At 39.1% G+C, this 13760-nt stretch overlaps 1 protein-coding gene across 1 annotated transcript in view; it reads right to left on the bottom strand.

Moving 5' to 3' along the window:
• Positions 1-13760, bottom strand: part of LOC143041548 (allantoicase-like) — a gene marked incomplete at its 5' end in the record, with an annotated part of 130139 nt that overhangs the window by 69148 nt on the left and 47231 nt on the right. The window contains 1 exon segment of the mRNA XM_076213547.1: positions 11128-11319. Within this exon segment, the coding sequence (XP_076069662.1) occupies positions 11128-11319 (192 nt within the window).

Here is a 13760-nt window from a genome sequence, read left to right as displayed (position 1 = left end):
GTGAGGTCAGGTCCGCTTGTGGGATGGGAGAATCTGGAGGTCTATACTATGTATGTTCATGGTTGGTTTTAATTCTGCTATATAGATTGCTTCAATAAATGCTAATCTGCGGGAGTCTCTTTCTCTGTCTATTATTACTGTTCCTTCTTCTAAGTTTTGACGGGTGAGGGAAGTATCATGTTTGGTGTTATAGTGATTCTTTATGGATCCCTGTTGTAGGTGGCAGGTCAAACGTCTTGTAAGTTTAGTCCTCGTCATTCTAATGTATGTTTGAGACCCACAGTTCTCAATGGTACAGTTATGTTGGTAAATGACGTGATTATCTTGTAAAAGACGATGTCGATTTGGGAGGGCGGTTTTCTCAGTAAAAGTTGTGACGTTTTTCGGGTCTTGTAGTATATGGTCAGTGATATTTTGTCTTCTGGGTCAGTGGGCTTGACGTGTTTTGTAATTATGTCCTTAATGACTTTTTCATCTGTCTTATATTCTGATGACATGTAATTTCTGTAATATATGTTTATGTTTTCTTGTTTTTGTGTGGTAGGTTTGTTAGAATACCAGTTGTTGATGGCCCGTTTTGTTGCTTCGTTAATTAATTTTGTTACTATACCCATTGTTAATAAGGACTTGGGTAAGTCTTTCCAGTTCAGTGTGTGTATCTTTCCATGTAGAGCAGTGTGATATGGCGCGTCGTATGTATGCGTTGATAGTGGAGTTTAAATATCGTTGAGGGCATTCACTTTTACCATTAAGACATAGGTTTTTGTTGCTAGGTTTTACGTATACTGATTGTGGTGTACTTGTTGTTATGACTGGTTACTAAGACATCGAGGAAGGGCAAACGTCCGTTGTTCGATTCTTCGAACGTAAAATTAAGGCCGGAAGTTTCTATAAGTTGTTCTCTGAGTCTTTGGAGTTCTTGAATATCTTTGACTCTAACGAAAATGTCATCTATATAGCGGCAATAAATGGATGGTCGGTTGGTGGCGAGTGTGAGCTTCTCTATGGTTCTCTATGCTTCTCTATGGTTCCCAAAGACTCAGAGAACAACTTATAGAAACTTCCGGCCTTAATTTTACGTTCGAAGAATCGAACAACGGACGTTTGCCCTTCCTCGATGTCTTAGTAACCAGTCATAACAACAAGTACACCACATCAGTATACGTAAAACCTAGCAACAAAAACCTATGTCTTAATGGTAAAAGTGAATGCCCTCAACGATATTTAAACTCCACTATCAACGCATACATACGACGCGCCATATCACACTGCTCTACATGGAAAGATACACACACTGAACTGGAAAGACTTACCCAAGTCCTTATTAACAATGGGTATAGTAACAAATTAATTAACGAAGCAACAAAACGGGCCATCAACAACTGGTATTCTAACAAACCTACCACACAAAAACAAGAAAACATAAACATATATTACAGAAATTACATGTCATCAGAATATAAGACAGATGAAAAAGTCATTAAGGACATAATTACAAAACACGTCAAGCCCACTGACCCAGAAGACAAAATATCACTGACCATATACTACAAGACCCGAAAAACGTCACAACTTTTACTGAGAAACCGCCCTCCCAAATCGACATCGTCTTTACAAGATAATCACGTCATTTACCAACATAACTGTACCATTGAGAACTGTGGGTCTCAAACATACATTAGAATGACGAGGACTAAACTTACAAGACGTTTGACCTGCCACCTACAACAGGGATCCATAAAGAATCACTATAAACACCAAACATGATACTTCCCTCACCCGTCAAAACTTAGAAGAAGGAACAGTAATAATAGACAGAGAAAGAGACTCCCGCAGATTAGCATTTATTGAAGCAATCTATATAGCAGAATTAAAACCAACCATGAACATACATAGTATAGACCTCCAGATTCTCCCATCCCACAAGCGGACCTGACCTCACCTCTCCCAGTGATTCCTGATGACTACGCAGCAGCCAATCAGGATGATCGCTTCACACGACACCACCCAAACAATCAGAAATAAAATAGTATATAAACATCACACACACACACATCCAAACAATTAGCCTTAAGATGGTCTACAGAGAAGACCGAAACGTTGCAACCTCATACGGACAGCTACTCAGCAAACTATCAGTCCAACACCGTAAATTAGCAAGAGAAATTGAAGTTCTTAACAAAAAGATAAATAATGCAGAAACAGCAATATCATTTAATCTCGTCTGTCAACAAGAAAATATTCTTCCTGGATACACTAATATTAAACTTCATGACGAGAGAACCAGGAACTCGGAGCTAACCTACAAGTTCAGAAAAGAACTCGTAGAAAGCCAATTGCAAGAGAAACAGCAGCTCTCTCTTCAATTGAAAGAACAATTAGATAAGGTCCTAGCCACTTGGAAAGAAGCAGATGTTCCCGTACACTTACGAGAACTCGTCGAAAATGAACTACATCGTCTACAACAACAACACCTTCAAGGCACAGAAGCTAGGAATGTGTCCAAACTCTCCCGATGTTATGGAGGCAACATAAAACTTCCAAAACCTACCCAAGGATTCTACAACCTTGTCACCAACTTACAACTCACCAAAGATCAAGAAGAATTACTCAACATGGGACTCAACTGCCACTACACTACCAAACCAGGAAAACACCGGAAAAGACTGGAAATTGAAGTACTCCTAGATGATATTCAAAAATTGGAAAAACAAAAGAAAGTTACCGTTTCCACGGACCTCCAAGCAACACTCATTGCAGAAGCATCCAAAACCAGAGGCAATTTCCAAAGCAATTTAGTACATAAAAGACATATTCAAGCAGCCAAACAACTCCGTGAAAACGAGGACATTGCTATCAGAAGAGCCGACAAGACCGCAGCCTTTACCATAATCTCCAAACAAGAATACCTCACAAAAATGGACAACATTCTAACTGACACCTCCAAGTTCACAAAAATCACTCGTAATCCCACGGAACAGATCAAAAAGAAAATCAACAATGTAATAGATACCATCAACGCCTCATCGTCCAGCCCACACTTTAGCAAATTAACAGGGGACTACTCCCCTGGCCACGCTTTTGGAAACGTAAAAACACACAAGCCCAACAACCCCATTCGTCCTATCATCTCCCAAATTCCCACAGCGACTTATTCAGTAGCCAAAAGACTGAACGAAATTCTCACCCCATACGTACCCACGGATTACGCTCTGACATCAGCCCAAGAATTCCTAGAAATCCTAGCAAATGCCCCTCCCGCAGAAAATCACATTATAGCATCGCTGGACGTGGAAAGTTTATTCACAAACATCGACGTCGACAGAACAATACATTTCATCCTAGATAGAGTCTATCGATGCGACAACACACCGACACTGAACATTCCAGAAGCTTCCTTACGCACCCTTTTAGAGATCTGTACTAAAGAAGCCCCCTTCACATGTCCACGCGGTAATATGTACAAACAAATAGATGGAGTCGCCATGGGAAGCCCCTTAGGAGTCCTTTTCGCAAATTTTTTCATGGGAACCATAGAGAAGCTCACACTCGCCACCAACCGACCATCCATTTATTGCCGCTATATAGATGACATTTTCGTTAGAGTCAAAGATATTCAAGAACTCCAAAGACTCAGAGAACAACTTATAGAAACTTCCGGCCTTAATTTTACGTTCGAAGAATCGAACAACGGACGTTTGCCCTTCCTCGATGTCTTAGTAACCAGTCATAACAACAAGTACACCACATCAGTATACGTAAAACCTAGCAACAAAAACCTATGTCTTAATGGTAAAAGTGAATGCCCTCAACGATATTTAAACTCCACTATCAACGCATACATACGACGCGCCATATCACACTGCTCTACATGGAAAGATACACACACTGAACTGGAAAGACTTACCCAAGTCCTTATTAACAATGGGTATAGTAACAAATTAATTAACGAAGCAACAAAACGGGCCATCAACAACTGGTATTCTAACAAACCTACCACACAAAAACAAGAAAACATAAACATATATTACAGAAATTACATGTCATCAGAATATAAGACAGATGAAAAAGTCATTAAGGACATAATTACAAAACACGTCAAGCCCACTGACCCAGAAGACAAAATATCACTGACCATATACTACAAGACCCGAAAAACGTCACAACTTTTACTGAGAAACCGCCCTCCCAAATCGACATCGTCTTTACAAGATAATCACGTCATTTACCAACATAACTGTACCATTGAGAACTGTGGGTCTCAAACATACATTGGAATGACGAGGACTAAACTTACAAGACGTTTGACCTGCCACCTACAACAGGGATCCATAAAGAATCACTATAACACCAAACATGATACTTCCCTCACCCGTCAAAACTTAGAAGAAGGAACAGTAATAATAGACAGAGAAAGAGACTCCCGCAGATTAGCATTTATTGAAGCAATCTATATAGCAGAATTAAAACCAACCATGAACATACATAGTATAGACCTCCAGATTCTCCCATCCCACAAGCGGACCTGACCTCACCTCTCCCAGTGATTCCTGATGACTACGCAGCAGCCAATCAGGATGATCGCTTCACACGACACCACCCAAACAATCAGAAATAAAATAGTATATAAACATCACACACACACACATCCAAACAATTAGCCTGAAGATGGTCTACAGAGAAGACCGAAACGTTGCAACCTCATACGGACAGCTACTCAGCAAACTATCAGTCCAACACCGTAAATTAGCAAGAGAAATTGAAGTTCTTAACAAAAAGATAAATAATGCAGAAACAGCAATATCATTTAATCTCGTCTGTCAACAAGAGAATATATATATATATATATATATATATATATATATATATACACATACACACATATACAAATACATTTGTACAAAAAAAGCTGGAGTCCGGGAACCATAATAGTGGAAACGTAGAAAACACCAGACTCAGAGTCTGGTGTTTTCTACGTTTCCACCATATGTGTATATATATATATATATATATATATATATATATATATATATATATATGTATATATATATATATATGTATGTATATATACATACGTATATATATATATATATACATATATATGAATGTATATATGTATACATATATGAATATATGTATATATATATGTATATATGTATACATATATGTATATATATAAATATACATACATATATATATATATATTTATATATACTTATATATGTATACATATATGTATTCATATATGTATATATACATACATATATATATATACTTATATATGTATACATATATGTATTCATATATGTATGTATATATACATACATACATACATATACCAAAGGCTTTTTCACCATTACACGGGAGGTTGCCAAAAAACAAAGTCATAGAATCCACTCCCACTCATTCCATCCCCATCTTCCCTCCCTCTTATCTTGGCACCTCCTGGATGACGGGTCATCCCTGCATCTTGCCTACTGCCCTGGGTCAGAAGCAGTGTCGCAAGACACAGAACATCCACAGCAAGGCCGCTTCATTAAATCGGCGATCCCCCCTCTCCGTCCCCTCGTGCAGAAAAGGTGAAGACGGGGAGAAATCCCTTCGTCAATTTATTTCTCATACATACTCCCTCATAAATACTTCTTCATGGGTACCATTGAAGCAGAGCTCCTAGCAGAGGCCCGTCCCTCCATTTACTGCCGTTATGTGGACGATACATTCGTAAGAGTAAGAGACTAAAAGTAACTTCAAAACTTGAAAACCCGCTTCATCAGAGCCTCCGGACTGAACTTTACCTACGAAGAAGACAACAACGGACACCTCCCTTTCCTTGACGTTCTCGTTGCAGCACAACAGATAGGCTTCCTAACAACAGTTTATACAAAACCAACAAAACCTGGACTCTGCCTGAATGGAGGAAGTGAGTGTTCTTCCCGTTACTTACACTCCAACATCGGTGCATATATCAGGAGGGCCCTTTCATACTGCTCCACCTGGAGAAATACACACCAGGAACTGGAGAGACTAACTCAGGTCCTGGTTAACAAGGGATACACAAATTTAAATGTAACACACATCACAAAAAGATCCTATACAAATGGTACACAAAAGAAGATAACCCGATATCTAACAACAGAAACTCCGTCAAGTTATACTATAAGAATCACATGTCCGCAGAACACAATACAGATAAAAAGATACTAAAGAAATCATAAACAAGAACATACAGACAACAGACCCCGAAAAACAAATCCAACTCATCATCTATTACAATACCAAGAAAATAGCCCAATTGATTATCCGTAACCATCACAAAAACACCATTACAAGAAGACCACGTTGTATACCAATACAAATGCAATAGTGAGGCGTGTGGATCTCACACCTACTTTGGTATGACAACAACACAACACGACGCTTAACATGCCACCTTTCCAACGGATCAATCAAGTCACACCATACCTCTATCCCACAACAAAACAGTAACAAGAAAAAACTTAGATAACGATACAACAATCATAGACAGGGAATCGGATCCCCGTAAACTGCTCTTCCTGGAAGCCTTGTGCATACAAAATAACCATCCTAACATCAACATCCACATCAAAGACCTGTGCGTCTTACCCTCCATGAAGAGACTGAGCCAAGACAGAACCACTACAAACACTGGGAGAGGTCCCCCAGTTTCCAGTAACCCGTATCCCCTATTGGCCCAAGGTAGCAAATTAGAAGAGACACCTTCCTACAGAGAACCCAATGATCCCAGCTCCAAGTATAAGTAAGACATCCACAGACCCTGCACATCAGATCGCCCAGAAGATGTGTGTGTGTGTGTGTGTGTGTGTGTGTGTGTGTGTGTGTGTGTGTGTGTGTGTGTGTGTGTGTGTGTGTGTGTGTGTGTGTGTGTGTGTGTGTGTGTCTGTGTCTGTGTGTGTGTGTGTAATGCCAGAATTTTTCATATACATATATACACATATATATATATATATATATGTATATATATATATATATATACATATATATATATATATATATATATATATATATGTTGGTACATTATGACAAGTTGATGAAGGTGGAAAAAGAAGTCACGGGTCTAGTTCCGAGTTACTGAGTTTATTCCTGACCGGTTTCGCTCTATGCTTCTTCAGAGGAATGTGACTCTGGAGTGAAGCTGGCGGTATACATAGTCTGAGTAAGACCGCGTTCCCTCCTTGGAGGTGGGTTACGTTTGGTTGTACAATGGTTTTTAATACGATAGTGATAAAAATACAATAAATTGTTGTGATGTTATTACAAAACAGCTCCGGTGTGTGTGGAATGTTGATCGAGGGTGTAACATTGTAAGTGAAGTGAGTGGTGTAGAAATGTGTGAATCCTAAAAAGTGTCATATGATAACTTATAGTATTAAATAATATAATAATATAAGGATAAATATCCAGATAAATGAATGAAATAAAATGAAAATACAAATACAAATACAAATACAAATATAAATATAAATATAAATATAAATAAATAAAAATAATAAATATAAATAAAAATATATGCTTATTTAAAGTGACATGACATCTCATCGCATATCATTGTGTGACAGAATGTTATAAAAAAAAAAAAAAAAAAAAAAAATATACATACATATATAAATATATATATATATGACACTTTTTAGGATTCACACATTTCTACACCACTCACTTCACTTACAATGTTACACCCTCGATCAACATTCCACACACACCGGAGCTGTTTTGTAATAACATCACAACAATTTATTGTATTTTTATCACTATCGTATTAAAAACCATTGTACAACCAAACGTAACCCACCTCCAAGGAGGGAACGCGGTCTTACTCAGACTATGTATACCGCCAGCTTCACTCCAGAGTCACATTCCTCTGAAGAAGCATAGAGCGAAACCGGTCAGGAATAAACTCAGTAACTCGGAACTAGACCCGTGACTTCTTTTTCCACCTTCATCATATATATATGTATAGTTATGGTTCGTAGATATGTTTATGCAAGATATTCGGAGATAAGTTCTATATGTTAATTCCAACTAACCGTAAATCATAAGGTATACCCCCCTTTCGCTCTCTGGGTCTATGTGATAAACGCGTAATTCATAGGCTATAAGTACACCTCTCCCCCCCACCCACCGTTCTTTTTCGCGCCACAACTTACAAGCGTGGTGGGCAGGAATGTCAAAACCCAAGGAGACAGTTCCACGCCTTAGGTTATCTACAAAAATTCAGCATACAAACGAAAGGATGACTATATAGGTTCCATAACATCAGATTTACATGTAACCTCAGGAATACCCTAAATAGATCATTTTAAGCAAGGTAGGAAAATGGAAAGAGGTTTAGAAGTGGGAAACCACGGTCAGAGGGATTAATCGGATGTCGGTCGAGGGCTCGGGAGCATCACTCCCGTAGCTAGGCATCACTCAACTTATGACACTAGATTCAGTAGGTCAGTAATTCTTCCTCTTTCTTCCCCTTTAATATCATATATAATTATAATTAGGTATATACATACATACATACATACATACATACATACATATATGTATATATATATATATATACATATATATATATATATAATATGTGTGTGTGTGTGTGTGTGTGTGTGTGTGTGTGTGTGTGTGTGTGTGTGTGTGTGTGTGTGTGTGTGTGTGTGTGTGTGTGTGTGTGTGTGTGTGTGTGTGTGTGTGTGTGTGTGTGTGTGTGTGTGTGTGTGTGTGTGCTCCAGACACTCGATTCAACAGATCGGGTCGACCGCCTTCCTGAACAAAATCGCCAGTCCAAGGCGTCCAAAAATTACCCGGTTACATTAGCACATAGAGACTAGTCCAAGGGGAATAAGGCAGTGTGGCCAACACTGCTCACTGTACGCTGAGGTTAAACATTAGGTGTATACAAGAGGTTGCGGTCTCGTGGTGTCCATTCATACAGGGGAAAGCTCTCAGTTCTATTGTGTTAACAGGGCTACACTATATTTGTGTCTTTTTTATACAGCCGGCGGATTTCCTAAATAGGTAACCTATGCGCCTTATCCAAAGATTCGAGTTAGGTGATTCATTCCATGTGTCAAACTACCACAATTCTTTTCGTATGCTTTGCGTATGTTTGTATAAATTGGACTATGATCCAAGATCCTTTTGATGGTTGCAATTATAATCACGTGTACTAGATAAGAAACATAAAGTTATAATAACATAGAATAAGTGATGTAAAGAAAATTAACAGTTGTCTCAAAACCACCATTACATACACATATGCACACCCACACATTCACACCCACACCCACCCATACACACACACACATACACACACACACACACAAACACACACACACACACACACAGTATACACATATATATGTATGTATATATATATACATATATATGTATGTGTGTGTGTGTACATATATATATATATTGGAGTAACGCGGTAAAATATTTTCTTTGAGGCATATTGAATTGTATGCAACAGCAAATTGAGCTCTGATGAGTTTCCGATGAAGAGTTTCAAGTCTTCTAAAGATCTCTCTAGCATGGAGAGGTAAAGAAAAAACCAAGTTGCCGATAGAAGCCATCTAATGGGTAGAACAGGATACAAGACGTTTCGCTAATCACAGTTAGCATTTTCAATTGTGACAATAGCAAAGAAATGGATGATTATAAATACAGAAAGTAAACAGCTCTTAGTCAACAATGGCCACTCAAACAGCGACTGCCAACGTGTACTGCGGGCCGTCATGAGCAAGTGGTACGAAGGGCAACAGACTCCTGTAGAAGAAGGCAATACCTTTACCTTGTTCTATAGGGCCTACATGTCGAGCGCTTATAAGGAGGATGAGAAAGCACTTCTTCGTATCATCAAGGACAATGTGACCCCCACCAACGAGATGGACCGCATTAAACTTGCCATTTATTATAAGAACAAGAGGACTAAAGACCTTATCATGAAAAATAACAGCTCCCCACGCCCATCCGACATCGAGTGTGTGAGTCTGGTGTACCAGTTTAAGTGTCCTTTTGGGGACTGTACGCCCCAAGATTCCTACATCGGACTCACTACCACTCGCCTTTCCAGACGGCTGACATACCACCTTAACAATGGAGGCCCTAAGCGACACCTTCAGGAGACCCATAACATTCCAATCACCAGATCCATCCTAGTGGACAATACCACCATTTTAGACCAAGAAAGTGACAAGCGCCGCCTTGCCCTCCTTGAGGCCCTCCACATTAAATACAGCCAACCTACACTGAACACCCAACAGGAAGCCCCCACCATCCTCCCCAGCCTCAAGTCATTCAGAATCCGCCAAACCAGACAACCCAGCTACGAGACAAATCAGCCCTCCCATGAGCAGTCACTCCGTCCGCGACGGACACCCAGGCCACAGTAACGGTCATCTGAGTGTCCTACCCAGTGGTCACAGTTCCCCTTCCCGCGTTCCTTTCCCCGATATTCAAAGTGTCCTTTCCCAGTTTCAGACCAGAATAACGGTCATTTCTTTGTAATCTTTCCTAGTGTTTACCTTCTGTATTTATAATCATCCATTTCTTTGCTATTGTCACAATTGAAAATGCTAACTGTGATTAGCGAAACGTCTTGTATCCTGTTCTACCCATTAGATGGCTTCTATCGGCAACTTGGTTTTTTCTTTACCTCTCCATGCTAGAGAGATCTTTAGAAGACTTGAAACTCTTCATCGGAAACTCATCAGAGCTCAATTTGCTGTTGCATACAATTCAATATGCCTCAAAGAAAAAAAAATATATATATATATATATATATACATCTACACTGAATGGTTCCCAGCGATCAATTGATAGCGCATTGGTTTAAGTCACTGTAACTTTGTTACGGGTTAGCTGGGTTCGAATCCTCGGCTCGTCCACGTTTCAATTTCCAACAAAATGTCTCCATCGAGCGATTCTTCAGTCTCGATATATATATATATATATATATATATATATATATATATATATATATATATATATATATGTATGTATGTATATAGTTATTTTCCAGCCGGCTGACATGAACCAGATGGTTTTGAGCTGTATTGACCTTCATTACATTGCATTATAACAATGAGACCTTACCGTCTTGTCTGGCACCTGATCCCAGTCGGGTTTGGCAAAGCCGAAGACCTTCAAACGTGCAATGCCTCCATCAGGGTAGAGGTTGAGTCGCACATGGGTCCACCTCTGGCTACTGCTGACTGGGATGTAGTTGTGGCAGGTGTCCCGATAGCCGGCCCCAAGAGGAGTCTGGGCCACCAGAGTCTGCCACTTCTAAGAGAAACGAAAAAAGAAATTGGTCATATTTATTTCCTACGAGGTAGTTCGACCCTGACCTCATTAACCTACAAGAGACGTTAAACAATAACCCCGAGGCGGCTACCCTTGTTCTGCTGTGCCAGAACAATTATTTTAGCTAATAACATAGGCAGGAGGAAAGTTCTAAATCCAATCGTGGTTGACAACCCATGCGCTACCTTAGAAGAACTACAGCCAACTTCAGGATGATTCCTGGTCTGTGCAGTAACAAGGATACAATATATCGAGGAAAAAAAACGACCTAATCTAAATTACCTATTTTCTCCATCTTTATAAAACGCATCTTCATATGTGCCTGCTTCAAAACAAAAATAGCAGCCCTAACAAAACCTGGGCTCTTCTCTGGAGGACATGTATACTCCCTTTGTAAACTCAGAGGAGCCTAAGAAATTACCAAGCCGCTACTGTCTTGAACACCAGATAATAATGAGTAAATGGAGACCATCTTTGACAGCCCCCGATCAGCCCTGGTAGATGAGACAAAATAAAAGCCATGTTCACCCTGTCCTGTTACCGAAATTCCAATACATATAACTCTGCAAAAGCATTTACAACAGTCCAAATAAACCTTATAATCAACTTTTCAGAAGTGACATCTGCCACAGTGAAATTCCAAACCTGGTTTTCACATCAGAAACTCTCAGTCGATTTCTAAGAATCACTGATTATAGAGAAAGTTCTCTTTCAAACCTTTTCAGATGTAGAACCCTTGACTCTTCCACTACATAGTCTAAAGCTCCTTCCCGCAAACTGTAGAAGTCACGGATTTTCAACGACTTTCCATCTACGAGAAGATATTAGTGCAAGCAGCTCTTCTAAAAAAAATTACAAACCTTACACGCTATTTGACCCATTAGAATATACACTCGTCTTAACTTACTAATATTTCCATACTTACATAATATTTACTTACATAATATTAATTAATACATACTTACATAATATTTCCATACATACACATTTGAATTTCTTTCTTCGCATTAACCTACAAATTCACCATATCAGAAGAAGGCAAAATATAATCTTGACTAAACTTATGGTATTTACTTTCGTATAGCAATCATTTTTATTATTATTATTATTATTATTATTATTATTATTATTATTATTATTATTATTATTATCATTATTATTATTATTATTATTATTATTATTATTATTATTATTATTATTATTATTATTATTAATATTATTTTATTTAATCTTTCCCAATGAAAATTTATCTTCATATTAAGTCCTCGGAAACTATTGATAACAACGTTACTAAATTTTTACATTAATCAGTCCCATTTTTTACATGTAACATCTATCTACCATCACAATGTAGTAATAAGATTAATATCATTAGCTGTGCAAATGAATGCATATACAGTATATGAAAATATTAATAGTTTCACTACATATTATATATTATTTCGCGTTTTACTGGTATATTTCGTGTTATTTCGTGTTATTTCGTACTAAACCACGAAATTTATAGTACAGAAAAGCTGTATATATATACTGTAGGTGTGTGTGTGTATTCACTTGGTCTTTGGATCACGTGTTGGACTCGTGATCGACAGCTATTTCCCTCCTGGAAGAGAGCTCAGAGCTCGTAGGTCCGATCTATGGGTAATGCTATGACCTTGCACACACACACACACACACCCCCAACTCCCCGCCCACGAGAGTCAGAGTAACGACCCGAAGCACAGCGATACCGAAATAATTTCGGCCCTGGGCAGGATTCGAACTGGGTAACTGCGAGCACCATCGTACTTCACAGTCCAGCGCTTTACCGATGCGCCACCGAGACGTGTGTGTGTGTGTGTGTGTGTGTGTGTGTGTGTGTGTGTGTGTGTGTGTGTGTGTGTGTGTGTGTGTGTGTGTGTGTGTGTGTGTGTGTGTGTGTGTGTGTGTGTGTGTGTGTGTGTGTGTGTGTGTGTGTGTGTGTGTGTGTGTGTGTGTGTTGTGTGTGTGTGTGTGTGGTGTGTGTGTGTGTGTGTGTGTGTGTGTGTGTGTGTGTGTATGTGTGTGTGTGTGTGTGTGCGTGCGTTTGTATATGTGTATGTATGTATGTGTGTGTGTGTGTGTGTGTGTGTATGTGTGTGTGTGTATGTGTGTGTGTGTGTGTGTGTGTGTGTGTGTGTGTGTGTGTGTGTGTGTGTGTGTGTGTGTGTGTGTGTGTGCGTGCGTGTGTGTGTGTGTGTGTGTGTGTGTGTGTGTGTGTGTGTGTGTGTGTGTGTGTGTGTGTGTGTGTGTGTGTGTGTGTGTGTGTGTGTGTGAGTGTGTGTGTGTGTGTGTGTGTGTGTGTGTCTGTGTCTGTGTGTGTATTTATCTAGTTGCATTTTACGGGAAGGGGAGCCGTGCTTGTGGTGTCCCGTCTCCATATCCCGTTTTATCTAGACTGTTTT

Source organism: Oratosquilla oratoria, chromosome 31 (genome assembly GCF_046742065.1).
Source record: "Oratosquilla oratoria isolate Oo_2021 chromosome 31, ASM4674206v1, whole genome shotgun sequence".
Lineage (NCBI taxonomy): Eukaryota > Metazoa > Arthropoda > Malacostraca > Stomatopoda > Squillidae > Oratosquilla > Oratosquilla oratoria.
The sequence above is the reverse complement of the archived record's forward strand: the minus strand, read 5'-3'. Positions and strand labels throughout refer to the sequence as shown.